Genomic DNA, 27,068 nt, shown 5'->3' on the forward strand with positions numbered 1-27,068 from the left:
GATGTTTACTTTTGCAGCAAAAAGGAAACATACACACAAATGAACACAACTTGTAGCAGGTGCTTGGAGAGAAAGCATGCTTTAGGCAAATGGTAGATTGCGATTTCCCACAGTATTCTTTGTGAGCGTGGCTTCCATCTCGGTTCAGGTGCTGGGGCATCAAACAGCAAAAGATGTAAGACACACAGGACTGTTGTGTGTAATAAAAGCAAATATTTACATTAAGCACAATACAGCAATTTATTTAGATGCTTAAAATGAATACAAAGAGAAATAAAGACCACAAAATCATACAGACTACAACAGTGTGTCATATATTAGATGGTATAAATGAATACACCCAGTGGTGCTCAACTAAAGAGGAAACTAAATATCCCAAATGTAGCACTCAACTGTGCTTGCTGCTCTGATACAACACTCTTACAGATCTAAAAGGTGTCAAAATTAGTAGCTGTAAAATCAATTCTTGCATGTTATTTTAGCTTAAAAGGTCTCAGAAAGAGATCTGAAATACCATTTTTGACAGTTGTAATGTCAAGGATACTCAGAACAAGAAAAAAGTTCTATAATACAGGAGAGTCCAGATATATATCTTATGTTGCTGGCCTCTTTGCAAGATTGTACAAGGTTATGTGCAAAAACTAAGTCTGTCCAAAGGTCCATACTATCGCAGGGTCAAGCTTCTGCTAGGTAAACTAGATATAGCATTTATCACACAGCAAGGGCAACACTAAAAACCAATCTATGACGGGCACACAGTAACAGTGTCATAAGCATCACTTGAGGTCTAAAAGACTGTACAAATATACATTTCAACTATTCAGAATGAATACATGAAAAAAACGGTCCATGTTCCCAAGTCTACTAGACACATTTGACTGGTAGTGTGTATGCCCGCCCTGAACTACTATGTGAATCAGGGTAAGGCTTTCCCAGGACATCCAATCAAACATCTTACCGAGGGAAAGAAACGCTGGGAAGGCAGGTAGGTAACAAACTACTACTTCTCCCTGTGTGCATTCATGAGCCACCGGCTTACTGGTTTTTCATACCTCATCACCGAGTCTACCAGAGAAGAGTCTGAAGCAAAATCAACCAATCACATGTCATAGACTTGGAAATAACCACTGGTACTATAGTGGTCACATATCCCCACAGCCTGTTGACTGACCAGTCCTTACAAGGTAGTGCCAGTTAGAAGACAGCTTTGCAGTCAGACCAGAAGGAGAGAAGTCCAGGACGCAGCACGGCCCATGTGCTATGGCCCGCTAGGGCCTCAGGCTTGCTGACTGCTCAGCTTCACCCCAGTTAAGCTGCCATGCATGGGATCAGCAACTCCGTCGGTCATGCTGTCAAACTGCTCTCCATCTTCACTGTCAATTGTGCTATTCTGCCACTCAATCTGTGGGTTTGGTAAGCGCTCTGCATTCTCAGATGCATTTTCCCACTGTGACTGGTCCTTGGACCAAAACCCTTCAACTTTTCCATAGGAACTATTCTTCCATTTCAACTGCTCTGTGTCATCTTGCACTGTAGCCTTTTTTTTGGCAGCTGGCTTACTGCTCCTTGCGTCTTCACTCTGGGAAGACTCATCAGACCAGGTTCCTGGTTTCATTTCACATGTATTATCCTCAAAGTCTGAGATTTGTCGGGAACCAGGTCCACTCTCAGATGGTGAAGCACCATCTTTCCACTCAACTACATCATCGTGGTCTACCTCACTATCAGAGGCATCATGCATTAGTTTGGCTGGTTCCTCAGTCAAATGGATAGTTTCGTATTTTGAACCACCCTCCTCCTCTTTTTGGTCTAGCTTCTCAGATTCTAAAGCACCTTCAGGAATTACCTTCGGTACAGGCTCCTCTGGATTATCACTGGGAATTTTAGGCTCAACCTCAAAGACAGGGTCAAAAGGGCTGCCACTTCCATTGGATTCTTCTTCCAAATGTTCAAAACTATCTGAGAAGCTGTCATCTTCTTTCCCAAGGTTAAGTTTTTTGTCAACAGTCTTGCTAGCATTGACCCTTGAGTCTTTCTCGTCATGATTTTCAAATAGCCACTCAGCATCAAAATCCATCTCGTGCTTGACTTTATTTAATTCTTTCATGTTAAAACCTAGCAGCACACCAGGCTTGTACTTCTCACAGTCGCGGACACACTTCTTCCTCTTGTTACTGAAATGGGAGGCAATGTCACTCTTCCATAGCCATAGACTGGCAGCTAACTTCTCAATTTCTCTCCTGGTGGGATAGGGCTGTTTGTTGAAGTACTTTGTGAGAAAGCTTTTCCTAGCTTCATAAGAATCATCTTCATGACCCTTGGGGTCTAAAGCTAAAATAACAGGCTCTTCTGGCTTCTCTTCAAAGCAGCTAGGGGAATCACTATCATCCTCCAGCTTCCGCTTCTTTAGCAGTGGAAACTCCATTTGCTCATACGTGCGCTTCACAGGGGCCAGGCCTGGAGACTGATTGAGCCGAGAAGGTGCGTTTGTCTTGTCCTGGCCATTCTGGGTCTTTCCAACACCCCTGCAGTGCACTAGATGCAGAGTGATGGTTGAGGCTGTCATGTTGCTAGTATACACACCAAGGCAATGGATACATTTGTAAGTTAGCTTTTTCTCAACTGGATGAACTGTCTGAATAACTTGGTGTCTTTCTCGTAAATGATGCGCAAGCGCATCAGATATGGGTCCTTTTAGGATTGAAAAGCAAAGAGGGCACAGGGTCTTCCCAACATCTTTCTTATAGGGCACTGCAGCTTGAGGTGAACTTTTAACTGGGACATCCGCTTTTTCCTGAACTTTTGGTTGTGGCTTTGGAGGAACTGGGGCATTATTTTGGGCATGGTAAGCAACTGACTCAGCCGGGGCATCCCTCAGGTTGTATGTGGTCACCAGGAGATGAATGTTGGTATGACTGCCCTGTTGCAATGTCAAATCAAAGCTCAAAGTAGAATCCGTTTTAGGCCCCATCTCTTCGTCAATATGAACCATTCGCATGTGTGCTGCCATCTTCTCCACATCATTGAAGGTGGATCGGCAATATGGACAAGACAGACCATGAATTAACATATGGTTGAGTAGGGTATCTGTAGGCAAGTAGCGATTACAGTAGAGGCATTTGCTAGTAAAATTGTGTATTTTCATAATGTAGTTAGCTACTGCTGGGACTTTCTCGGCTTTATGTTCCTTTTCGAAGTGAACACTGTAGACATTCTCAGGAAAAAGCTCATTACAGATTGTACAGATTTTCCACTTCTGAGTGGCACAATGGTTGCTTGGAGGAGGGCCTGTGGCGGCTGGTGGAGGTTTAGAACTGGACTGACCTAATACTCTAGATGCCTGTGACTGAGACACAGAGGGAGACTTCACCTGGCCTGGGGGTAGAGAGGAGGTATTGGCAGTCTGCAGGGAGTACCTGGCTGCTGCCGGGGGCCTCTGCTCAGCACCTAGCCCATAGGACCTCCCATTTCCACTTGGAAGTAACTGTTTCACAGATTGAGACTGTTGAGGGATGGAAACTGGAGCATTGCCACCTAGCCCCAGCCTCACTGACTGGCCAACGCCATAGCTCTGGCCCACAGATTTGACTCCATAGTTGTTTTGCTGCAGATGAACACTGGACATCATGTTGACTCCCGTTGAATTCAAGTTGGGCTTTGGTATTGACAATCGGTTCACCATCTGCTGCGATGGCAAAGAGCGGACGTTTCCAGAAGCAAGGGAACTGATTCTTGGTGGAAGTCCCATGCCCTTTTTCTCTTGAGGTTTGGGAGCAATCAGCATCAAGGGTTTGGCTCGGGGAACTACGACATTTGTGTGTCCGATCATGGCAGTGACCTGATAGCCTATCCGCTCATGGTCCTCAATGACATGCTGTACCAAGGCTTCATAGGACTTGGGCATGAAAAGGCATCGCTTGCAGTGGATGTTACACTCTTCTCGGGCATTCGTGCCCAAGGAGACTGCACCATTGAGTGATTTTTCTCCCGCCTTGGCTATGTAGGGTGCTGCCACGTGTTGGAAATGTTCCCTGTAGATGTGCTTCCTGACGATCTCATAGAGAGGGTCTCGGTAAGTGCACTTCTTGCAGTAATACACGGCTTGCTCTACATTGTCAGCCTGCTTAGGTTTAAGGCCATCGTTTTTGTTTTTATCTTTGAAAGTGCTGAGGCTGCTACTTGGTGCGCTGGCGTTTGGAGCATGAAATATCTTAATGTGAGTCTCCAGAGTCTTTTTATCTGCATTGAAGGTACAGTATGGGCAGTTAAGAAGAATCCTATTTTCAAAGTCTTCACTATGCACATTCCGGAAATGACTTTTGTAGGCAGAGAAGAATTTTGAGGAAAATGGACAAGCACTGCAGCAAAAAGGTTTTGTCCGATAGTCCTAAAAAAAACAAATGAAACAAAACAGAACAGAAACCAGAGTGAGAAGACCACTCAAGGCAAGCAGTTACAGGTACTAGGCACCCCCCCACCCACCCAGGCATTCCCAGAAACTCTGCAGGCAATGATTTTGGAGGTTTCTCCTGCAGGAAAATTAAAGAACACAGATGCATTTTTGAATCAAATACTTTCATTTGATTCTATCCTTAGTCCCTGTAAATTAAAACTCAGTGCTAAGTTCTTGCTAAATCTTAAAAATCAGAAGCAAAAACCACCACCACCACCAAAAATACCCCAAAACCAAACAACCCCCCCTCCATTTTCTTGATAAAAACACAAATCAAACTATAGAAAAGCCTCATTTTGTAGGTCTTCTCGGCTTCAGACACAGGAACTCACAGGCAACTCTGCTGCAGTGCATGCAGACTTTGATAAGCAACAGGGAAGAGATACGGCTCCCTTTTGCACCACATAACAATTTGCATAGAAAAAGGAAAATCTCAAAAAAAGTTTCTTCTCCATTCTAAAGCACTGTATTTATTTAGACTTCACCGTGGATCAAAAGGTTCCAGACTGAAAACATTGGCCTCGTTCTATTTCTTCTCTGGCAGGACAGTTTCAAAAGGTCAGCGAGGGCTGGAGATGGCTCGGCAGGTGAACACTGGTTGCATTCAAAGAGGATCTGGGTTTGATTCCCAGCAACTGCAAGGTAGCTTACAACTGACTATCCAAGGTACAGTTCTAGGGGATCCTGTGCTTTTGGTTGACCCCAGAGGGCACTAAGCATGCACATGGCACAAATACCCATTCAAACTGCCAACTGAAAGCCAGGCATGGTGGTGAACATCTTTTCTGTGTAGCCAGGACTACAAAGAGAAACTATCTCAAAAGCAAAAACAAACCAACAACAACAGCAACAAAACAAAAAACAACCAACCAATAAATGGCCAAGGAAGTGGCAGCTGTTTCAACCCAGCTAAGAAGGTAACTATGATTGCCTTACTGACAGAGGGCAAGGTGTTTAGAAGCCACTGTGTGCTACAGAGCACAATGACATTAGAGATCAGCTATCAGAATTCCCCAAACAGGCAAATACATACACGATAAACAATCATCTTTTCTCTAGTTTCTCATGAACTGTTTGGAATCAAAAGTGTTCCCTTCAAACTCCTCAGACGGTGTAGTGGTGTATGCCTTTAATCTCGGTGCAGGGGAGGCAGAGACGAGTGGATCTCAGAGATCCAGTCCAGTCAAGGTTACAGACCCTATCTTCAGGACCAACCCTCGCTAGTAAAGCCTTCTGATGTGAGTGCTGCTCAGCACCTCTTCCTAGGGCATTAGGTAGAGTTCAAGAGCACAATGCAGAATTAGAACGGGAGCTGACAATCACTTCTCCCTATGGACCGAGGCACCCCTTACAGTGTCATTATCACATCTTAACCAGGGATACTCAATGGCATCAATGACCATCCTTCTGAGTACAGAGGTGTAAGTCATGGTCTGTATTGCTCTTCTAGGGCTTATCTACCACACCCTTCCATAAACATCACATGTCATCAATGGGGATAAGAGAGTGTAAATAGAAAGGTGACTGCAGCCAGGTGGTCCCAGTACTTGGGAGGCAGATCTGAGTTTGAGGCTACTGAGTGAGTTCTAGGACAGCCAAGACTGTTATATAGAGAAACCCTATCTCAACGACAACGACAGTGGGGCTTTTCTCTAGAAAACAAGAGTAGTAACAGAGACAGGGTAGTGGGTGGTGGCCACACACACAATTCTGGAGGCACCTCTTAGAAATGGAAGTGGGGGGGAGGGGCCCGGTGAGATGGCTCAGCAGTTAAGAGCAACAACTGTTCTTCCAGAGGTCCTGAGTTCAATTCCCAGCAACCACATGATGGCTCACAACCATCTGTAACGGGATCTGATGCCCTCTTCTGGTGTGTGCCTGAAGACAGCTACAGTGTATTCGTGTATAAATAAAAAAAAATAATGGAAGCAGAAAGGCACCATGGAGGGAGAACTATATACCATCGCCAACTTTGCTATTTCAGTTTTCTAGAGACGGGATCTCCTTTACCCAGTCCGGCCTCAAACTTATTACAAAGGCGCCCCTGGTCTTTTGATCCTGCCTCCACTCCCCAGGCTTTGGAACTGCAGACGTATGCACAGCCATGCCTGGTCTATGTGGTGCTGGAGATCAAATCTAGAGCTTTGTGCAAGACAAGTGCTCCAACTACTGAGCTGCAGTCTTCGTTCAAACTTCAGAAATTTAAGAAACAAATTTCTGTTTGTTCTGTTAACTTGGAAGTTTCAGCCCAGTAACATCCTGGTTTCCCTCCCTACCACCCAGGAAAATGAGGCACTTTCCACATCAGGCTATCGCCCAGACAGAGCTGTCACTGTGGAAGGCTTGCAGGTGTGCTGGGCATTCCTGTGAGACTTACCTGATTTTTCGTAAGAGAAGGGTCCCACAGTCCTACATCCTCCCATGTAGTGTTTTTCAAATAAAAGTCATTAGGTTCAAACTGTTTAAAATCCTAGAAAACAGCGAGAGAAATTTACAAAAACATAGCGGCAGCGACCCCAGGAGACCTGGCCCACAAACCCCCTCTCTAACCAGTGTGGAAGGGTCCAAGAGAATCAACCCACTGGGAACTAAGGCGCTGGTGCTGAGGCTCTCAGCAAATACAAAAGGCACAGAGCCAGCTTTCCAAAGAAAGTGCTGCGAGAGCAGATGGGAGGCTCCAGTTGCACAGCAGTGCATGAAGCACATAACTCACCAGTCACAACACTGGGTGGAGGAGGGATGTGTGCTAGTAGCCTTGGAGGAAAGTAAGAGTACAGTTTGGGTGCATAAACATACAAACATACAAACAAACAAACAAACAAACAGAAGGAGAGGTGAATGTGGAATAAAAGTCAGACTTTTAAACCCATAAAGAAAGTAAGCACCATGCTGTCCAGTTTCTACTCTATGATATGAAATTGGAACGCTCCCTTTCATGACTGAGAAGAAAGTAGGGTGAATGGTTACAGGTGTAGGAGAAAAGCTAAATGTGCGAAACTTAAGAGTATGTAATTGGTCTAGGGGGAAGAGCAAACCCAGCACAGGATAGGAAAGACACTTGACTGTGTATTTATTTGTAAAGGATCACCCATCTCCCACACCACCAAGTACAGATCCGTACAAATCTGAGGGGTAGAAGAGTTACCTCCACCCTGTGAACAAACCACCAGAAGCCTACTTCTGAGAAACTTTGCTTTCCAGGGTACATCCCTGACTACTCTGAATGGGACTCAGAAGAGAACTTGCTCCATGAATAAAATATACAATTCCACCCCTGACCTGTGTCCTCAGCACTGTGCTGAGCACTGTGCCAGGTAGGTAGTGGGATAAAAATGGCTACCCAAGGCCAGGTGCCAGAGAAGTAGCTGTAAGCACTTCAATGGGAGGTTGTGTCTAACTAACTGTAAGATTGGGAACAAGGAGATCTGGAAAAGGAGGAGATGCCTCTATCTAGCCTATGGGGCTTGAAAGGCTCAGAATAAAAGGACAGGAAACAGTCTGGAAAGGCCAAACCGTTACACAAGGGCAAGATAAGTCTATGATAGTTCAGAAGGCTGACAAGTGCTCAAATCCTAAGGAAAGAGATGACAAACACTCAGACAACCATGCCTCAACAGGTCAACAGAAACACCCAAGCCTATCAGAAGAAAACAGGCTCTGCAGTCCCCATTGCCCCTTCCCGAGCTGAGGCTGACATATTTGCTTTCCTAATTCCTCTCTCACAGACTGGAGACAAGAATTCCTAGAGCCCTCTGAAGGTTATTCCAAGGACAAAGCTCATATACAACTTGAAAGCACCTTGTGTACTGACTGACTTGTGTATATTCTTCATGCTGTAACTGGTTTTGCCTCAGGTTACAAAGATGGACAGGCTCTCTGGGAAAATGAAGTCAGCCATCCTAAGTGAGGAGGTTTTGTTGAAGCCGAAGGCCTAGTTAAAATCTACTACCACACCTAGCGGGGAACCATCTTTGCCCATGGACACAGTAATGGATCAGAAGCTGAGTCACATTAAAATTTAAAAATGGCATGCTACTTACTTCTATATGTTCTTTACAGTATTCCAACCCAATGTCACTAAGTATTTTTTTCACAGTTTTCCGGGCTTTTCTTAAACTGCCAAGATTGTTGACAGGAAGTTGGAACATAGTTTCTATTGGAAAAAAAAATTTAAGTCAAAGTCAAAACATGTACAACTTGTAAAAGTTACTAATTCCACTGATGACAGGATCCCAAACCCTGGCTCCTCAGGTGACAGTTCCTCTCTAGTACAGAGCACTAAGTAGCAGGGTGACTGTTAGCCTGCCTGCCTTCGGTATTTCAAGAGGACATTTTACACCACAAATCTAGGCACACAAGTCTCACAGGCTGTAAAAATCTGTTCAGAGATGACTCTGAGGTTGGAAAATGAGGGCAACAATATCAACCAGCTATCTCAAAACCAAATCGAGCGCACATGTCTCTCTCGAGGCTGGACCTATGAAGCTGGAACCACTCTGGGCTTCATGGAACCACTTAGTGTTCAGTGCTGAGCGGACGATTCTGCCATCTGAAATGTCCTGATCAAGGCAACGACACTCACAGAAGCAACAAGTCATTCAGTGACTGTTTCTGTCTCCTCCTCAAACCAAAGTCCCAAATGGTGGTGGGACTGGCTCCTTGGGTGGTAACACACCAGGGCAAAGGCCTCACATAGGCCACAGAATAAACATGCTTGTGGCATCAGAACATACAGTGATTCCTGTAGTCTTTCTGGGATCCTTAAAAAAAAAAAAAAAAAAAAAGCCTGTGAGCATGCGTGCATTTGTGCCTAAGGGAACCAAAAAGCTGCTTGACTGTACCAAATACATTCAAGGTAAAAACGTGCATCCATTTCCCAAGTTTCTTAAAAACCAAGGCACTTATGTTTATTTAAGAAAACTGAACTAGTAAAATTTGAGGTGAGATTTTTAAGACTTTGTATGTGACCTTATTTTTTATAATAATCGAAGTCCAACATAATTTTGAAGAATAAAGTAGCTCTAAGACCAAAGCCACAAAACAAAACAAAAAAGAACAAACAAACAAACAAACAAAAAACCAAATAAAACACCAACCAACCCCAAAGCACCGCAACTGGGGTCTGACAATCTACACTCTCACCATAACCATCACTTTTACAGACAGCAGGCCTCAACCTGGGGATGGTCCTGTAGGTCACAGGTCTTAGAATACCCCCCATTGTAAAGTACCAACACGTAGTTAGCTAGGTCTTCCAACCTCAAAACATTCACCAAAAACTCAGCACTCCCAGCCTTATCATTCTCTAGATGACCCCTGTGAGCTTAAGACCCCTGGGGAGTGCTCTGTCTCTCCAGAAGGAACAACAGTTATCATTTCTCCTTCATACTCCCTGGGCCCTATACCAAACCAAGCAAGAAGGTTTCAATAAAACAACAGCTCATATTTGAATTACTACATATTACATGAAAAGGGACTCAAAGGCCCCATACTTTTCCTCAGGCCCCTATGCTACCTGTTAAAGTACATAAGAGTCAGGCTGGGCTCGGCGGTGACACATTTAGCATCCCAGCACTCAGGAGGCTCATGAGCTAATGGCATCTATACCCTAAATGAAAGCCCTGCACAGTGACACCTTCATTCAAAACTTAAGTTCAAGTCAGTAACTAGCTCTAGGATTTATTGTCACCCATCTGGTTTTTTGCTTAAGTTTTAAAGAATCAACCCCAACCCCCAAAAGCCTCAAAACCCTTCTGAACTAGAAACCTCAATAAACAGACCATATTTTGAAAACAAAGAGAGAGAAAACAAAAACAACAAACAAACAGAGCAGCCTGCAGTGCAGAGGGAGGGTAGGATGGGGTACTTCCCTCCATTCCATCCTCTGGGCACCAATGTCCTCTGCTCAGCCTCTGCTCGTTACGCTGGGAGTGTCTAACAGGGTCTTGCCGAGGAGAACCTCCTTTCAGCACATGGCACAAAAAGGGCCAATTGTCCAACTTAATGGAACTGTCCTCTTGTCCATCAATCACTTCCAAGACACCTAAACTCTGCAGGTCATGGTGCTGGGAGCACACAGGAGGTCCTCAGGCAACAGGTTTTACACAAAACTTTGCTGTCCAGCTTCAGTTGGAAACCACTCCTGCCACAAATGATGTGGTGTCAGTGAGGACTCAGGTGAACAACAGGTTTCATCTCTGCAGATACTGGTCAGTACACAAAACTGTTCATGTGCTCAAAACATGGCTGTCAGGTGTGCTGGAAAGCAGAGAGGGAAAAGCTGCCTGAGGCAGCGTTCTCCTCACTGTGCCCACACCCTCTCCAACAGAAGCATGTGTGCTCAAGCTCTGTTGCAACCAAGTCTTTGTAGAAACAATGGGCAGCGTAGCAGGACACACAAAAGTGAGTCAAAAGGAAAAATGGGATTAGAAAGTTCGTCAAAAATATTCAGTAACTCTGTAAAACCCCAGGCCCTGACAATCAAACCTATATGGAGAGAAGTCAATTGCTAAATTCTAAAATAATTTCCGGGACAGGCCATTAGCTCAGTTGGTTAGAAACATGATGCTAAAAGAATAATTTTGGGGACATCCAATCCAAATGTCTTATTCACAGCTGTATAATAAATGGAAGTTACACTGTACAAGCCAGGCTGAACTCCAGCTCAACGAGATCCACGTCTGCCTCTGCCTCCTGAATGCCAGACTAAAGAAAGGCATGTGCCATCAATTCCCACTCATCATCACCTTTTGAGAATGTCTTAAAAATGCATTTGGAATGAATAAATCACACCCTTTCTCAAGCTTGTGCACACTAAAGAGAAGTTTAACCCAGGCCAAACTCTCCCCTTTGTGTTTTATGAGAAAGAAAGAGTCCAATGGCTGCAATGATAATCAGATTCATCTAGGCCCAAGGCTACAGATGAATAAAAACCATGTATACGATGTCAGATCCTCTATGCCCTTCAGATACCAAAAGCAATTACTTCAAGCACAAGAGGGTAATCAGAAAACAGCCCAGATGTGGGCCAAACCTGTACAGGGCCAAGGGCTGTAATCAACTGTTGATACCTGGCAATACTGAGCAGATCTCTAGCTACCTCAAGTTCTGCACTGACCCAGAGGCTGAGCAGGTTCTCAGAGAGATGAAGGAGGACACAATGACGACAGTGGCAGTTTAGCAGCTCATGGAAAGGTCTGCAGGACATGAAGTCCTAGTGAGGCCGTATCAGTGTCCTTGCAGAGCTAACGAGTCAGGGTGACACCACCGACTCCTACTTTAGAACTACAAAGATCAAACAATAAAACAGTAAGGAGAGCAGCTGTCTTGTGTCCAAGGAGCCATGGGTTTGAGTCCCTGTATTTCAAACAAATAGAACACAGATACTTCTACCAAGTAAGAGAGACAGAAATGAAGGAAATCTTCAAAGCCACCTGGAAACTTTTTAAAAGTCTGAACACAGCAAGAAAAATCCTCAAATCAATTTGTCCAGGTTATACCAAAGTCATTCAGAGAATACAACAGTATCTTTAAAGGTTAAGCTATCTTGCTTCAGTATGCACCCTTACTTGACCTTTGTAAACCATTCATGATTGTCTAGGCTAATTAAACACCTTGACAGTACAATAGTAAATATGACAGCCAGCCAACCACAGGCATCTCTCTTTTTTCCACTTTCCAAAACTATTTGGGAACCAAAATCTGAACATGTATAAGTTGATGGCTAATGTATTACTCGAAGGAGAGATGTAGCCTTTGGAGTTTACAAGACTAATCTAGCACTGCAGTAAGAGCCAACAAGGACAGTTACTTCTTCATATAACAGAAGCAAGTTGGTCTAAATCAGTGTTTTTTAAGCAGTTACTATTTTCTTCAGACAGGGCCACATAAACCCAAAGCTGAACTTGCTTCCATGTCCTAGGTACAAGGATCACAGGCCTAAGCCACCCTCCCTCTCCTCCCCTCTCTATCCGGTTTTCTTTATGCCAATGTGTTTGGCGATCCTCTTGTATCTGTATTTGTACCTTGGGTTTTATTTTTTGCAAATAAGCATTGCTAGAGCCTTTTTTTTTTTTTTTTTTTTTTTTTTTTGGTTTTTTCAAGACAGGCTTTCTCTGTGTAGCCCTGGCTGTTCTGGAACTCAGAAATCCACCTGCCTCTGCCTCCCAAATGCTGGGATTAAAGGTGTGTGCCACCACTGCCTGGCTTTGCTAGAACCTTTCATCCAGCAAGGCACTGTACTATATCAAGAGGCTTCTTTCAGTTTAGAAGTCATCACTTACAGACTGCTGCCACCAGGAAATAGTTCCCCCTTTCTTCTTGTCAGTGTGGAAAAAAGTCCTTCAGGAGTCCCAACAGAAGGGCTGCTCTAACATCTTCCTTCTTCTCTATCTCAAACACCACAGCAGCTAATTCTGGCTACCCAGGGACAAAATGTTCTGGATTAGATAAAACTGCAACAAGACAGAAGAATATAAGAGAGATGGCTCAGACAGAGGTTAAGAGCACCGATTGCTTTTTAAGAGGACCCAGCAGACTAGTTTCTCAGCACCCACATGGCAGTTCACAATTGTCTGTAACTCCAGTTCCAGGGGATCTGAAGCCCTCTTTGAGTTTCTGAGGGTACTAGGCATAACATGGTACAGACAAAACATCCACATACATAAATTAAAAAGAAAACTTAAGAAAAAATTAAGTTTAGGGCCAGCAGCTGGTTCAATGGATAAAATGACACTTGCCATCAAACCTGGTGACTTGAGTTCAATCCTTGAGACTCCCCCCACATGATGGGAAAAAAAACAGAACTGATTCCTGTAGTCAATTCTCTGACCTCCACACACATAACAAGGCACCTCCCAGAAAATAAACAAATGTATTTAAGTAAATAATAACATAAATGTATTGTTTACAGAACTACTGCTAGGCACCAAACTTTCAAATGAAAGACATTTTCCTCTTTCTTCCAAATGTTCTCTCTCTCTCCCAACTAACTGTGATCAATTATTTTTGAGATGTTCTCAGTGATCTTCAGTCATTCCTCAACAGATAGGCTATAGTTTGTCAATTTCCCTGGTTGGCCCTGTGTGAACTGGTTTCTCTGGATGTGAGAAATGCAGGAGACAGAGAGCTATACTAATTCTGGACACTATTTTTAAATTAATACTGAAATGTCCCTTTGTGGTGGAAGCTACTTCATACATCAAGAAGAGAGACAATACCACACTTGAGGTGGTATGCCAGAATGCTACTGCCACAGCATAACCAGTCAGGCCTTGGGTGGACACAGAGACTAACATCTGCACACATCTAAGGTCAGCCAGATGATCTTACAACATCCAGAAGTGAAACAAGGATACAGCAAAGGAAAAGGCATGCTCTCATACCAGCTAGGATGCTAATGGCCACTAACTAGCCACACCAGAGGGCCGTTTCCTTCTTTAAGAAAGCAAGCAAGCACTCGTGTAGGTCAGAGAACTTTTAAGAGTTAGTTCTCAGGTAGGCATGGTGGTGCATACCTTTCATCCCAGCACTTGGGAGGCAGAGGCAGGCAGATCTGAGTTCGAGGCCAGCTTGATCTAGAAAGCAAGTTCCAGGATAGCCAGGGCTACAAACAGAAACCCTGTCTTAAAAACCCAAAAAGGAGGCTGGAGAGATGGCTCAGCGGTTAAGAGCACCGACTGCCTTCCAAAGGTCCTGAGTTCAAATCCCAGCACCCACATGGTGGTTCACAACCATCCGTAATGGGATCCGATGCCCTCTTCTGGAGTGTCTGAAGACAGCAAATGTGTAATTACATATAATAAATAAATGAATTAAAAAAAACAAAAAACCCAAAAAGAAAAGAACAAAAGCTGCACCACACCCAGCATACAACAGCTTTTTAAAAATGAAATGTCTTCCATCACCTTCCCACCGTTAACATTTATGGAGATGGTAAGTTCATGTATAGCCAACTAAGGCTAACCTCAAACCCACTGTGCAACAGCTGTGAGCCTCCTGCCTCTACCTCTCAAGCCTTGGGCTTCTGCGTGTGTACCACTGCACTTACTAAGTGTGTGTTTATGAAAGCTACTTGGGAAAGGCAAAGGCTTTGATAGTTTGTGTTTGTGGATTGTTAGTGGGATATTAGACTGTCCTCATTTTTCCAAGTAAAGTATTATATCTGCCCCAGCACAAACGAGTTTTTGAAACATGGTAAGTGAATCAAGTCAGTGATAAAAGGCCATTGTTATTTGACCTTGTTTCTATGAAATATGTAGAAGTGAATCTCTCTTTTTTAAAAAGATTTATTTTTATTTACTATATCTAAGTACATTGTAGCTGTCTTCAGACACCCCAGAAGAGGGTGTCAGATCTCATTACAGATGGCTGTGAGCTACCATGTGGTTGCTGGGATTTGAACTCAGGACCTTCGGAAGAGCAGTCAGTGCTCTTACCCTCTGAGCCATCTCTCCATCCCCCAGAAGTGAATCTCTCTGTGGAGATCAGGGCAGTCTGGGGAGGTGGGAGAACAGGAGGGAAACTCCTAATGGGCACCAGGCTTCTTCCTGGGGGATGAAGGTGTCCTGCCTATTGTTCTCTCCCACCCTGATCTATCGATCTATCGATCGATCTATCTATCAATCATCTGGATTGCAAGCCTCTCTCACCTGCCTATTGTAAAAGATGCCAATTCCAACTAAACTACTGAACTGTACACTAAAACTGGAAAAAAAACAAAAAAACCCAAAACCCAAAATATAAAGTAAAACTCTTACATCAATCACTCAAAGGCACGATAACACAATACAGATTTGTACATGCATGAATTTGATTCTCCATGTTGTGGTGTTGGAGACTAGACCCAGGTTACTGCATAGGCTAAAGAAACATTACTACCCCAGACCCACACCCCAGCTGCACTTTCCTATTTAGAAAGACTACACTACATATGTATCCATAGACCTGACTGGCCTCCTACTAGAGATCCATCGCCTTCTGCCTTCTGAGTGGTGGGATAAGAAGCATGCACCAATTTGTTTAAGACGGGGTGTTTCTCTGTGTAGCCCAGGCTATCTTGGTACACACTGTAGAGCAGAGAGAATTTTAAAAAGCAGTTGGTGTTTAAAGACAGGAAAACTTATCACTGATGGGTTTTGTCACAAACTGTATAAAATGATGACTATGGTGCACCTGTTCAAGTTTTCTAGACTAGAATAAAACTCTAGAGCAAGTTCCTGGATACAGTCTAGAATGATGACGGATACAGTACAAGATGATGATCTTGGCATAGTTCCAGAACATTCTAGACACTATTAGTGAGTTACATTGTGTAATATAGCAAATGGAACCTGTCTCTTGGCCCCAAAACTTTTAACTACTAAAACAAAACAAAATCCCCGACAAGAAAAACAAAACAACTTAAACCCAAACAACCTGCAAACTCTCTACACAGCTTTCTTGGCAAGTTGGCTCCACTTGGAGAAGCCAAGAACAGTGCAGTGTATCACTAACAATGAAGGTCTTAGTGCACCCTGCCTCCAATGACAGACTACAAATTCAAATGTACTTGTTTGGCAAAACTGAGCATGTGGTATCACAGAAGCCTTCAGAAAAATCCCATGTGTTGACTTTAAACTTGACCTTTCATTTCTTTCTAGTAGTTTTAAGCATTTATAAAAGGGAAACGGGAGGATTCTCAAAGGGAACAGAACACAACAAGTACTGCACAGTGCTTTAGCTTACTAAGCAACTACTTGTCAATGACCTGTTTCTTGCATCACCAATAGACAAAATGACAAAGACACTGATGCAGCAGTCCTTCTTCTGAATGCTCACCATAGGAGAACTTAAAAGTTCAGAAAAATGACTTAAATCTGACTAGCTGATGAGATTTGTATCCATGCCTCGGCAGCACAACATACATAATTCAGATTATTATTTTTTGGATTGCAACTCGTGGAGTCAACAGAGACCTTAAGACAGTGGTTCTTAACCTTCCTAATGCTGAGACCATCTGATACAGTTCTCATGTTATGATGATCTCCAAATCTAAGTATTTTGTTGTGACTTCATAACTGTAATTTTGCTACTGTTAGGAATCTTTTTTTTGGATTTGGTTTTTTTCGAGACAGGGTTTCTCTGTATAGCCCTGGCTGTCCTGGAACTCACTTTGTAGACCAGGCTGGCCTCGAACTCAGAAATCTGCCTGCCTCTGCCTCCCAGAGTGCTGGGATTACAGGCGTGCGCCACCACCGCCCGGCCTGTTAGGAATCTTAATGTAAATATCTGATATGAAACACCCCTGGGGTTGCAACCCACTGGCTGAGAACTGCAGCCTTAAGGTATGTAAGACACCATCTTCTTACTCAAGACAAACATGGTCTATTAAAAAGTACATGCTTGGCTTCCCCATCATCTACATCAGTGGCTGCCACAAAGCAGGAGCTCAAAAAACAGACCGAATGAACAAGGCCCATCCACATAAGGTTATGCCAGGTTATGTCATAAAAATCTTCTCAAGTAGCTGCTGTTGGGGCAATGATGCCAGAAGCAGGGAAGCCAAGTTCTCGCAAGCCCTGCACTGGATCTGAACAGCCACCTTGCAAAGGCAAAACATGCTGGAAAAGTGAGTGGGGTCAGTGATAAGCAGGCTAGGAACACAGTCTGTGCTATGACTATGTACCAGTATAGAAAGAGAAGTTGTACATAGAGACACAATAATGTGTGTATGTGTGATTAAACCTAAGAACTGAGGTATATTCCTGAAATCTGAGAAGTGGCATTTTAAAGGTTCATTAGTAGAGTTCTAGTCTGGTTAGTAGTGTTTATTAAGAAAAGTCTGAAGACATTTTAATACCAGGAATTAGCCAATGTGAGAACTCAAAGTATCACTAAGATACAACTCTTCTTTGAAAGGTCTGTGAAGCCACCAGTGCCTTAGACATGAGGTAAGCCAGTGAGGGCACCAACAAAGAAAGGGAACAGAACCATTTCAGGAATACAACTTATAGCCAAAGCCAAAACCAAAAACCCCGTTTTCTTGATACAGTTTCACTATCCCTGGCTGGCCTGGAACTTACTTTGTAGACCAGACTGGCTTCAAACTCTCAAGAGATTTACCCAACTCTGATGAGATTAAAAGCATATTTGTCTTGAATCAAAACTTTTGTCTTTTGGTTGTGTTCACAGACCAAAACATACCTGGTTTGATATATAGACTTCAATATCAAACTTCTTGAAGTAGGGTTGTCAATAAAACTGCTATTTGCTAAAAAAAAGATGGTAAAATGTAGTGAGTGATTGAGAATCTACCCAGAAACTAAACAGGTATGTGTTGAATTCCTTGCTCTGCCATATACTAGCTTTGTGATCCTACAATGTTACATAGCCTCTAGAAGTCTATTTCCTTTTAGGCAATGAGGGGCTAAGAGATGGCTCCATCAGTACATAAGATTGGCTCCCAGCACTTATAGAATCCAATGCACTGTTCTAGCTCCACAGGCATCCATATAAATGTAAGCATATACTCACAGACACACAAACACATTAAAAATAAACAACTCTAAATCTTTGCTCTGGTGTGGTAGTGCATACCTTCATTCCAGCTGTTGGGAGAAAGAAGCAAGTGGATTTCTGTGAGTTCAAGGCCAGCAGGACTATATATAGTGAGACCATGCATCCCACTGCTCAAGTGCTCAGGATTAGGCCAGGCAGTGAGTCAATGCCAAAGCAGTCCTCATTATTTCCTCAAGCCAGATCAGATACTCTGAAAAAAGTCTAATGACCTTTCTAATGACCTTGTAGAAAGCTTAGGCTATTTTTTCCCCCTGAGAACCAGCTGTTGTTGCTATAGTAACATCTTTCTCTATTTTGGTTTTGGCAATAATTTAGATACATATAACTGAGCAATTCAAATTAACACATTATAGTTTTTACATTCAGTGGCACTTCAAACATTTATCTATTGGGACTTCTGCACACATATCACACCTAAGCAAGTAACTTTTAAGACTCATATTGCTACCCCCATGTCCAAGGAAACAAGAGAAAGCTGAGATGCAATGCCAGATCTGGTTTATTAACCCCCATCAATTTAGTTCATATTTTATTTGAAAAGAAGATGTCTCAGTGATGTAATCTTTAAAAAGAAAACAGGGATGAGGACATGTATCTAGACTCAACGCACAATTGCAAAGGCACTTGAAGAGCTCCACAGGCTTAGAGGCACTTCCTCTGAGTGTGTGTGTGTGTGTGTGGGGGGGGGGGGGGATTCGAATACTCAGTGGGCCTAAGCACAGCAGACACATTCACTGTAATCCCGAGAGCAAAGCATCCTTGTCTCGCAACACTTTATAACTAAGTTTATGTTAATACTCTAATCTTTCAAAACCACCCAGGAATAACTTTCCACAGCAATGAGAAATTATTTTCTACACCATTTTAAAATAACAGCACAGTTGATTTAAACAATGTTTTCAAGCTGTTTTTCTACACACTCTCCCAGGGTCAAAGTTTAACAAAAGGCATGTTTCCCCAACAGGTTAGCCTTCAACTTCCATGCAGCTAAGACCACTACCTCCCAATCCTGTCCCTATGTTGGGGTGCTGAGATTACAGGAAAGCCATGCACTACCGCACAGGGATTCTACACTCAGGATTCACTTGCTGGCTTGATCAAGCAGAGGCATTTATTGTTTTGCGCCTGCTGTTTTTCATGACTTGGAGCACTTACTGAATCAGAACAGCCCCAGCTCACCTTTCACAGGACCAAGAATTCTGCCTTAGAATTCACAACTACAATTTAAAATTTAAAGCTGCCACAGCACCACATGCAAGTTTTTCACCACATACTGTTTCTAAGGGGACGAATCACAAAGCTCTGTAGAGTTCAGAAAGGACAAAAGCTAAGATTGCTAAACAAAGTCACTACTCAGCAAAGTGAGGACAGGAACCAGACAGCCCAAAGAGCATGGGGGCAGCAATGGGACCTGAGTAAGGTTTATATTCAGACCCTGGACAATCAACTACAGATGCACTAAATCCATTTCTCACTGGGGTGAGACTAGAACCCATCCATGCAGGACCACTGGTGTATGTAGACAGTAGTAAAGAGCTCACAGAAGTACTCAAAGTTTCCCAAGCACTGGTTACAAAGATGGTTTAGTAGCAAGAGCACTAGTTACTGTTTTTTTTCCAGAGGGCCCACATTGAGTTCCCACCACCCAGAGGTCACAACAACCCGAACTCCAGTTCTAGGGGCTCCAACAAGTATTAGGCACACACATGATGCAGGTGTGCTTATAGGCAAACCATCCAGACACGTTGAAAAAAAAAGTGCCCAAGTACAGGCCTGGATATCTGACAGAGACTGGGGCTCAGTGCATTGCTGCTGTACATAGTATTACCTTGATTTCTTAGCCACCCCCCCACACCAAACAAAGACATTGCTGAGAGAATGGTTTCTAGCTAGAAAGCCAAACTGATGAGGCATTCGTCACTGTCCCCCAACACCCAGACAGTATTTCTCTGTGTAGCCCTGGCCGTCCCGGAACTCTCCCTGAACTCGAGATTACCTTGCCTCTGCCTCTTCAGTGTTGGGGTGCTCCATTTGACAGACACACTAATCCTTTACTCTTCCTTTATGTGGGTGTGGGGGTATGTGCTCGAGCGCAGGTGCTGTGGAGGCCAGAAGAAGGTGCTGTTGGACACTCTGGAGCTGGAGTTACAGGTGGTTTTGAGACACCTGCCATGGGTGCTAGGAATTCTCTGTCTGCAGGACATATCCTTAACCACTGAAGGATCTCTCCAGCCCTAATCTTACTCAGTACTCTGAAATCGAGTAATGGGTCCCTATACCTAACAGTTTATCCCTACCAAAGGCTCCCAGACAAGGCACATTAGAAGTGACACCTAAGTCACTACCAGGAGTCAATTACATATCTAGACTCTAGCCGAAGGATTAAGTATCAAGATGTATAGAGATTCAGCCCCCTCTTCAAAAGCTATCTCCCCCCCCCCCCTCATATCTTCCAAATACATTTCTGATCCTCTTCCCAAGTTCCAGAATTGTTCTAGCAACTGTTTTGAAGGGAAGGATAAGCAACACTATGGACAGATGGGAGTGCCTCTCAAAAGGTAAAGGGTAAAGGGCTGTGATCATACATACTAAGATGAAGGAACCTGAATGGTACAGCACTCACTTCGTATGCTTCACTGACAAGGGCAAGAATGTGTCTCACATTCTGAGACCCCTCCCTGTAATCACTGTCTGTAATCAAGTTGATGTAGCTACCCCTTTCAGGAAGCAGGTTAATAATATATGAAAATCTTTCCTTCCAATGGGACAGAATATAATCTCACTAAACTAGAAGAAAGGCAGGTGGGTCATAAAAGGGTAGGTATGAAAAGAACTAAGACACCAGAGACAAAGGAGAAAGACCAACAGGATAAGCAAACAAAAGCCCATGGCCACAAAGGCTGGGCAAGACATAGATAGGAAACAGCCAGTTTGCCAACAAGTCAATAACTCTGAAGAACCAGTTAGCATCAGTTTACACTTTTGGTCAGTTAGCATTAGTTTACACTAGTTTAATAAACCACATTTCCATACTAACAACATGAAAAGTGATACAAACTTCAGTAAGGGATGGCACTAGCTTCTGGGACAGCAACATCCAAATTTTTGTGTAATAGTAACAAGATGTCAAATTCTTACAGTCTCACTAAAATTACCCACTTAGGGAGCAACTTTCCCCCTACTTGTCTCCTGAATAAGGCAATGAAAATTAAACTCCTGAGAAGTATTTTATCTTCCACAAAGTACAAGAGGCTTTATGACACTCATAAAGTTCTTTGACAGGTTGAACTTATTATAAAACCGCCTATGTTTATATCCATAATAGTATAGACACTGTGGGGAAAAATATTGAACAAGCTTCTAACATTAAAAAAACAAAAAAACAAACAAACAAAATACCAAATTTTCTTTAGTATCTATCATGCTAAAAGTTACCATAAACTATATTTCTAATACTTAAATATCTTATTTGTATCGAATGTGACAATCATTCTCAACTTAAAAGTCCCAATTTTTTCCCCCTAGATAAGGGGCTGGAGAGATGAAGTCCTGAGTTCAATTCCCAAAGATGGCAAGGTGGCTCACAACCATCTGTAGTGGGATCCGATGCCCTCTTCTGGTGTGTCTAAAGACAGTGACAGTGTACTCATACATAAATATATCTTAAAAATACATTCGTATTCATATACACCCAATTATTGAGCTCAAAAATCCCATGACTTCATTTAAAATAAAGTAACAAATAACAACAAAAAAAAACACTACTTAAAATTTTAAGTTTTTCATCATTCATTCACTCATTCACTTATTGGCATCTGACCTCATACAGATGGTTATGAGCCACCAAGTGATTGCTGGGAATTGAACTCATGACCTCTAGAATAGTAGTAGCTAGTGCTCTTAACCACTGAGCCATCTCTCTAGCCCAAGTTTTTTTTTCATTTTTTAATCTACCAAATATTAGTTTCTACTTTCCCCCTTATTTTCTTAAGCTATTTTCCCCAGCTATTTCTTTCTTTCTTTTTTTTTCTTTTTTCCCAGACAGAAACTCTGTGTGGCCCTGGCTGTCCTGCCTCTGCCTCCCAAGTGCTGGGACTAAAGGCCTGCGACACCACTGCCAGGCCCCCAGTTTCTCACCGCAACTATTCACAACTGAATTTGTAGAATAGACACCAGCATTAAGATAAACAGCCAGTATAATTCTGAACATTTCTGTTTTTTTCCAGACAAGGTTTCTGTGTAGTCCTGGCTGTCCTGGAACTCACAGAGATCCACCTGCTTCTGCCTCCTAGTGTTGGGATTAAAGGCTCTGCTTTGGAAAGACTAAATTCTTTTTAACGGATACATGTTTTTAAAATTTGCTACAAGGAACAATCTCATATATAGTATATTATATAGATATCTATACTTTCAATAATTAAGTTTATTGGTCAATTACTTTTGCGCTTTTGTGGAAATAAAACCTGATCAATATTGTGGAGTTAAAATGCTATCAGATGTTTTTTTTCCCTCAACTCTTGTTTAAGAAAAAGAATCTAAAGAAAAATCGGTTCAGTGTTTCCTATATAAGGTCTCGAGAACCAAAATTCAAGATCTGGTTATTTTTAATGTTTAGTAGACAATTACAATAGTAAGAAGAAAACCGTTCAACAAATCAAGATAATAGAGTTAAAGAGAACACTCCCTTCCCTACTCAGGTTAACTACGGCTGTTCAGAGACTTCTAGTTGACAGACTGTAAGCTTCAGCTTCCATGGGGCTAGAGACAGCTCAGCTACTCTTGCAGGGGACCAAATTTGGTTCCCAGCACCCTCACCATAATAATAACCATCAACAACTCTAATTTTAGGAAATCTATTGCTCTCTTTTGATCTCCATGGGCACTGCAGGCACACAAAGCTTTATCTACTTAGAGAAAGCACTCGTTCTCACGTGATAAAAACAAATTCCCACTTTCTAACCCTCCCTTTTTGTGCCAACCCTAGCTAACCGTTGACACTGCAAGGACATATATCCTCACATTCTACAAGGTTCCCTGAAGGAAAAATGACCACCACTGTAAGGAGACCAGCTAACGCTGTCATTTCATTTATAAGACTGAACAAAGGTACATTTGCAAACTTTATCTCAAACACATATTCTAACAGGAGACTGTTCTCTTATTCACTTTATGTGTCTAACAAATACTAATACCACAGTATTTCAAGATTACAATCTTACTAGTTTTTAATACTGGACTGTGTAAATACTAAAAATATGTAAGTAAATAAACCATGAATCCAATGTAGTTTCTTAGAGCAATACTGGTAACAAGGTGCCTCTTTTTCACTCAGCAAAATGTTACCTGACAGCAACTTAAAAAAAACCAAACCAATAACCAACCAAACAAAAATCTTCAAGTATTAAAGAGTTAATTACATATATCTATTTGGTATTAGTAATTTATCTTGGCATATTGATGTAAGATGTCTGTAACAGTAGGATAAAGCATTCACAGATACCGACATCCAATGTCAATCTTCCCAAACAAGTACAAGTCAAATCCAGAGACTCCTACCTGGCTAGTCACACCTCTATGAATGAACTACTTTCCCAGACCCCTTTAACCAATTAATTAAGGCTTTCAGAAGCTGAGCAAGTCTTGAGTTATACTACTTAAAACTTTATGTCCAATAGTGCAGAATGCAAATGATTTTAACAACACCATCAACTTTAAAAAATTCTCTTAAAGGAGACACATATCTTAAATGTCAGAACCCACTACTGCAACCAACTCTAATGAGTTCCTTGAGGAATGTGGCTAGGCTGAAATTTTGGAAGTTCAGGTTTTGGTGGTGATCAGGAGGAAGTCTCTAGCCTTCCTGATGCTGCAGTCCCCGCCCTCCAAGATGATATACCCACCGGTATGAATTGACAATGCAGTCCAAAGGGCAAGGCAGGGAACGGAGTCCAGATCCTCAAAATGGCAGTACAGGGGATAACCACTAGGCCACCTATCAGTTCAGTACAAAAAGCGAAACCCTGTGCATCTCGGTGTAAGAGTTGGGGCCTAGGTTTCGTACTGTGCATCTCACACCTATGGAAATAACAACAGGAGTAAAATCTACAGAAATCCACACACCCTAAAAAGGTGGGTGCGTACCAAGCGGAAGACTGGTGTCAACACTTGCAAAGGCAGTTGGCTACTGACAGTGTACTGCTGAAGGGCTGAGGGTGGACAGCAACACAATTTTGCAATGAACTCTATTAGGTTAGACAATGAAGAACTCAACAGGGACCTGATGTTTACCAACAAAGCCTTGCAAATCCTGACACCCATCTCTCATGGCTATCAAAATCATCACCCCACAAAAACCTCTCAAGAATGACTTTTCACTCTCAAAAGAGTTGGAGAGATTTGGATTGACCAGTGATCCCCCAAGCTCACGACTTTCAGGTTTTAAACCACCCCCTTTACCATCTGGCCTAGGAAAGAGATGTCAACACATCAAACCTTAGGGTGAAGGAATTCTTAAGAATGGGAACCTATGACCCAAGGATGTGCATCAAGGTGACTGATCAGCAATCAAAGTCTAAGGGGGAACAGGTTTGAAAAAGTAAAAAAAGACAAGTTTCCAAACGGAGAAGTGGCTTTCTTAAATAAAATTTCTCTCTAGACTCACTTAATCCTTCGCCATGTTGCTGTCAGTTCACCCAGTGCAGTCTTGCTGGACCCATTTTCCCATGGTCTGTAGAAGGCGCTGTTAAGCACATCCTGTTCTAGTTCAGGGGCCCTTCCCCCCTCTGCAGCCTTACCCAGTGCAGAGAATGCGCCCCCTACTGACTCCAACACTCAGTGCCTTTAACCGACTTGGCTGCAGTGCCTTTTGGGTGGGGGCTGGTATTTTCTTCATGGCCATAAACCAGAAGCAACAATGCAGATTTATAAAGAAAATGCACAAAGCTATCCAAGAGACCCTCCCCCCCCATTGTGAAGGTTCAAGATACAGGCACAAGAAGCATCAGGGATGGGAACTGGGCGTTTGGGGCTGGACAGCATTAAAATGGCTAACACAGGAAACAGTTTGGTTCTTTTCCCCTCCTAAGCCTTTGTCTGTGAAATGGGGTTATGACAAGAACTGTCCAGAGGACCTGGTGATTGGAAGAACACTGAGAAGACACTTGGGGTGTGTGGCAGGGAGTGAGAGTAAAATGAGTATTAGACTTCTTGGATAGAAGAAGAGAAGCAATCGCGCCTTTTCTAGCAGACAGGCATCCAGGTTGGGGGGTGGGGTGGGGAGGGGAGAAGGACAGTCAGCCCAGAGGAAAGAAGAGGCGAATAAGAGGGTGCTCAAAGAACTACTCCCCATTCATTGCATTCGGGGAAAAAAAAATCTTTCTGCAGCTTTCTGGATTTCCATTTTCTGACTACAAAGTTGATCAGAAAGCCCTAAAGAGGGAGTGCTGACCGGGTAGCCCAGATTGAGAGCAGGACTGGTGAAGGGCTGTGGTGGCTAGGATGGGAGGGAAACTGGCATGTTGTTGGGGGGGCAAAGACTTTCACCCTCTGCCATGCACGCTCCCCGCCCCCCAGGCCTTTCCCCGCTCCCCCCCCGAAGCCTAGGGTGGGCAGACCTGGCAGGAGGCTGGTTCCGGGGACTGGGAGAGTGCAGGGGGAGGGGGAAGGGGCAGGAGGGGATTAGTTCTGGGGATGAGAGAGCGAGTGGGGTTCGGCTGGGGGCGGGGTGGGTGCGGGAAGATGCCACCAGCCGCAAGAGCCCTTGGCCGGCGGCCTTCTCGCGGGGCGGAGAAGGGGATCGGGCTGCGGCCGGTTCAGAGCAGTGTGCACACGGAGCACAAAGACCGCGCCCGGGACTGGCGGCGGGCAGGGCCGCGGGGCTTACCTTGGCTCGGCCTCGAGGCGTGCGCGGGGCCGGCGTGCTCCAGGGCCCGGCGGCGGGTGGACGGCGGCACGGCGGTGGCGGCGAGGACGCGCCCGGGGCCTCGTCGCGCTCGGGCTCCGGCTCGAGCCGCGGCCGCGGCTGCTGCCGGGGGGCGCGGCGGGCGCAGCAGAGCGGCGGGCGGCGGCGCGGGCAGTGCAGACAAAGGAGGGGCGGAGGGCGGCGGAGGGCGTGGGGCCGCGGCTTCACCGTCGCGGGCGGGCGGCGACAGCCGCGCGGCTCCTCGGCGGCGGAGACCGAGAGAGGGAGCTGTGTCTGAGGAGACGCCAAATCCCCCCCGAGCGCGGCCGGAGGGGGAGGGGGCCAAGATGGCGGCGGGCGGGGGGCGGGCGCTCAGCTCATGGGTCCCGGCGGCGGCGGGTAGACCGGGCCGGCGGTGGCGGTAGCTGCGGCGGGCGGGGGGAGGGGGCTGGTCCCGCGTCTCCCCTCAGCAGACAATACAAGCGCCTCGGAGCAAGTCCCCGAACCTGCCCTAGCCAAAATGGCGGCCGAGAAAGAGCGGAAGTGACGTAAGCGTCTCATTAGCATAAGAGGACTCATTGTCCAGCTAAGGGGGGGGGTGTGGGGGCAAATACCCCCTACCCGGCGACCCCCTCCAGGGAGTGCTCTCAGGTCCCCAGCCGCGACGACCCCTCCCTTCCTTATGGAAGGGTGCCCCTAGGCCTCCGCCCCCGCCTCGCCTGGGGAAGATTATATAATCCCCACTGAGGGGAGCTCTCGCGAGAACGTGGAGGATTTGCCATTGACCCACTAGGAGGCGCCGTGGATAATGGCCGCACTGCGCTCCTGGGTGCCTTCCTCTGGCCGCAGCACCGCCGGCGGAGGCAGAAGCAGCGGGCCGCAGCACGCCTCGACAATCAGTCAGGTGGCTGTACTGGGGATTCCTGCGCGGGCCCATCTGGGCCTGAACTACTTCTGGCGGGAGGGTGCCTGGGGCTGCCCCAAAGCTCCACGTGCTCGCAGAGCCAGCTCTCACAAGAAGCGGCAAATCTGTTGCCTCTTGCCTCAAATGAGGTGTGATGCCCTCGTGTTTCTCACATTTTCTTGAGATGACACAGCTCTGAGGCCATGGCAGCTCTTCTAGTGCATTGGTATGGGATAATAGACAAGGGCTCAGCT

The 27,068-nt window shown here is 44.5% G+C and overlaps 1 protein-coding gene across 14 annotated transcripts; it reads right to left on the reverse strand.

Annotated features, from left to right (window-relative positions):
• Positions 1–215: 215 nt before the first annotated feature.
• Positions 216–26,346, reverse strand: Adnp (activity dependent neuroprotector homeobox). 14 transcript variants are annotated; one of them, XM_052184370.1, is made up of 8 exons: positions 25,893–26,346; positions 23,911–24,085; positions 17,636–17,702; positions 12,736–12,871; positions 9,036–9,213; positions 8,494–8,606; positions 6,831–6,923; positions 216–4,387 (listed from the first exon to the last, which is right to left on the reverse strand). In XM_052184370.1, the coding sequence occupies exons 6-8, from the start codon at positions 8,599–8,601 to the stop codon at positions 1,277–1,279; spliced, it is 3,312 nt and encodes a 1,103-aa protein (XP_052040330.1). In that variant the 5' UTR covers positions 8,602–8,606; positions 9,036–9,213; positions 12,736–12,871; positions 17,636–17,702; positions 23,911–24,085; positions 25,893–26,346; the 3' UTR covers positions 216–1,276. The 14 variants fall into 14 exon arrangements, with proteins under 14 accessions (XP_052040330.1, XP_052040336.1, XP_052040332.1 ...); XM_052184376.1 differs by lacking the exon at positions 23,911–24,085; XM_052184372.1 differs by lacking the exon at positions 17,636–17,702.
• Between the last annotated feature and the right edge of the window lie 722 nt (positions 26,347–27,068).

Source organism: Apodemus sylvaticus, chromosome 5, assembly GCF_947179515.1.
Source record: "Apodemus sylvaticus chromosome 5, mApoSyl1.1, whole genome shotgun sequence".
In the NCBI taxonomy this organism is placed as follows: Eukaryota; Metazoa; Chordata; class Mammalia; order Rodentia; family Muridae; genus Apodemus; species Apodemus sylvaticus.

Excerpts from the sequence above, each read along its gene's own strand:
- Adnp (XM_052184369.1), bottom strand. The coding sequence starts at position 8,601 with ATGTTCCAACTTCCTGTCAACAATCTTGGCAGTTTAAGAAAAGCCCGG. Across the intron at positions 6,924-8,493 it reads ACTGTAAAGAACATATAGAA|GATTTTAAACAGTTTGAACC; the intron begins GTAAGTAGCATG and ends GCTGTTTTCTAG. Across the intron at positions 4,388-6,830 it reads CTTCTCTTACGAAAAATCAG|GACTATCGGACAAAACCTTT; the intron begins GTAAGTCTCACA and ends TGTTTTTTTTAG.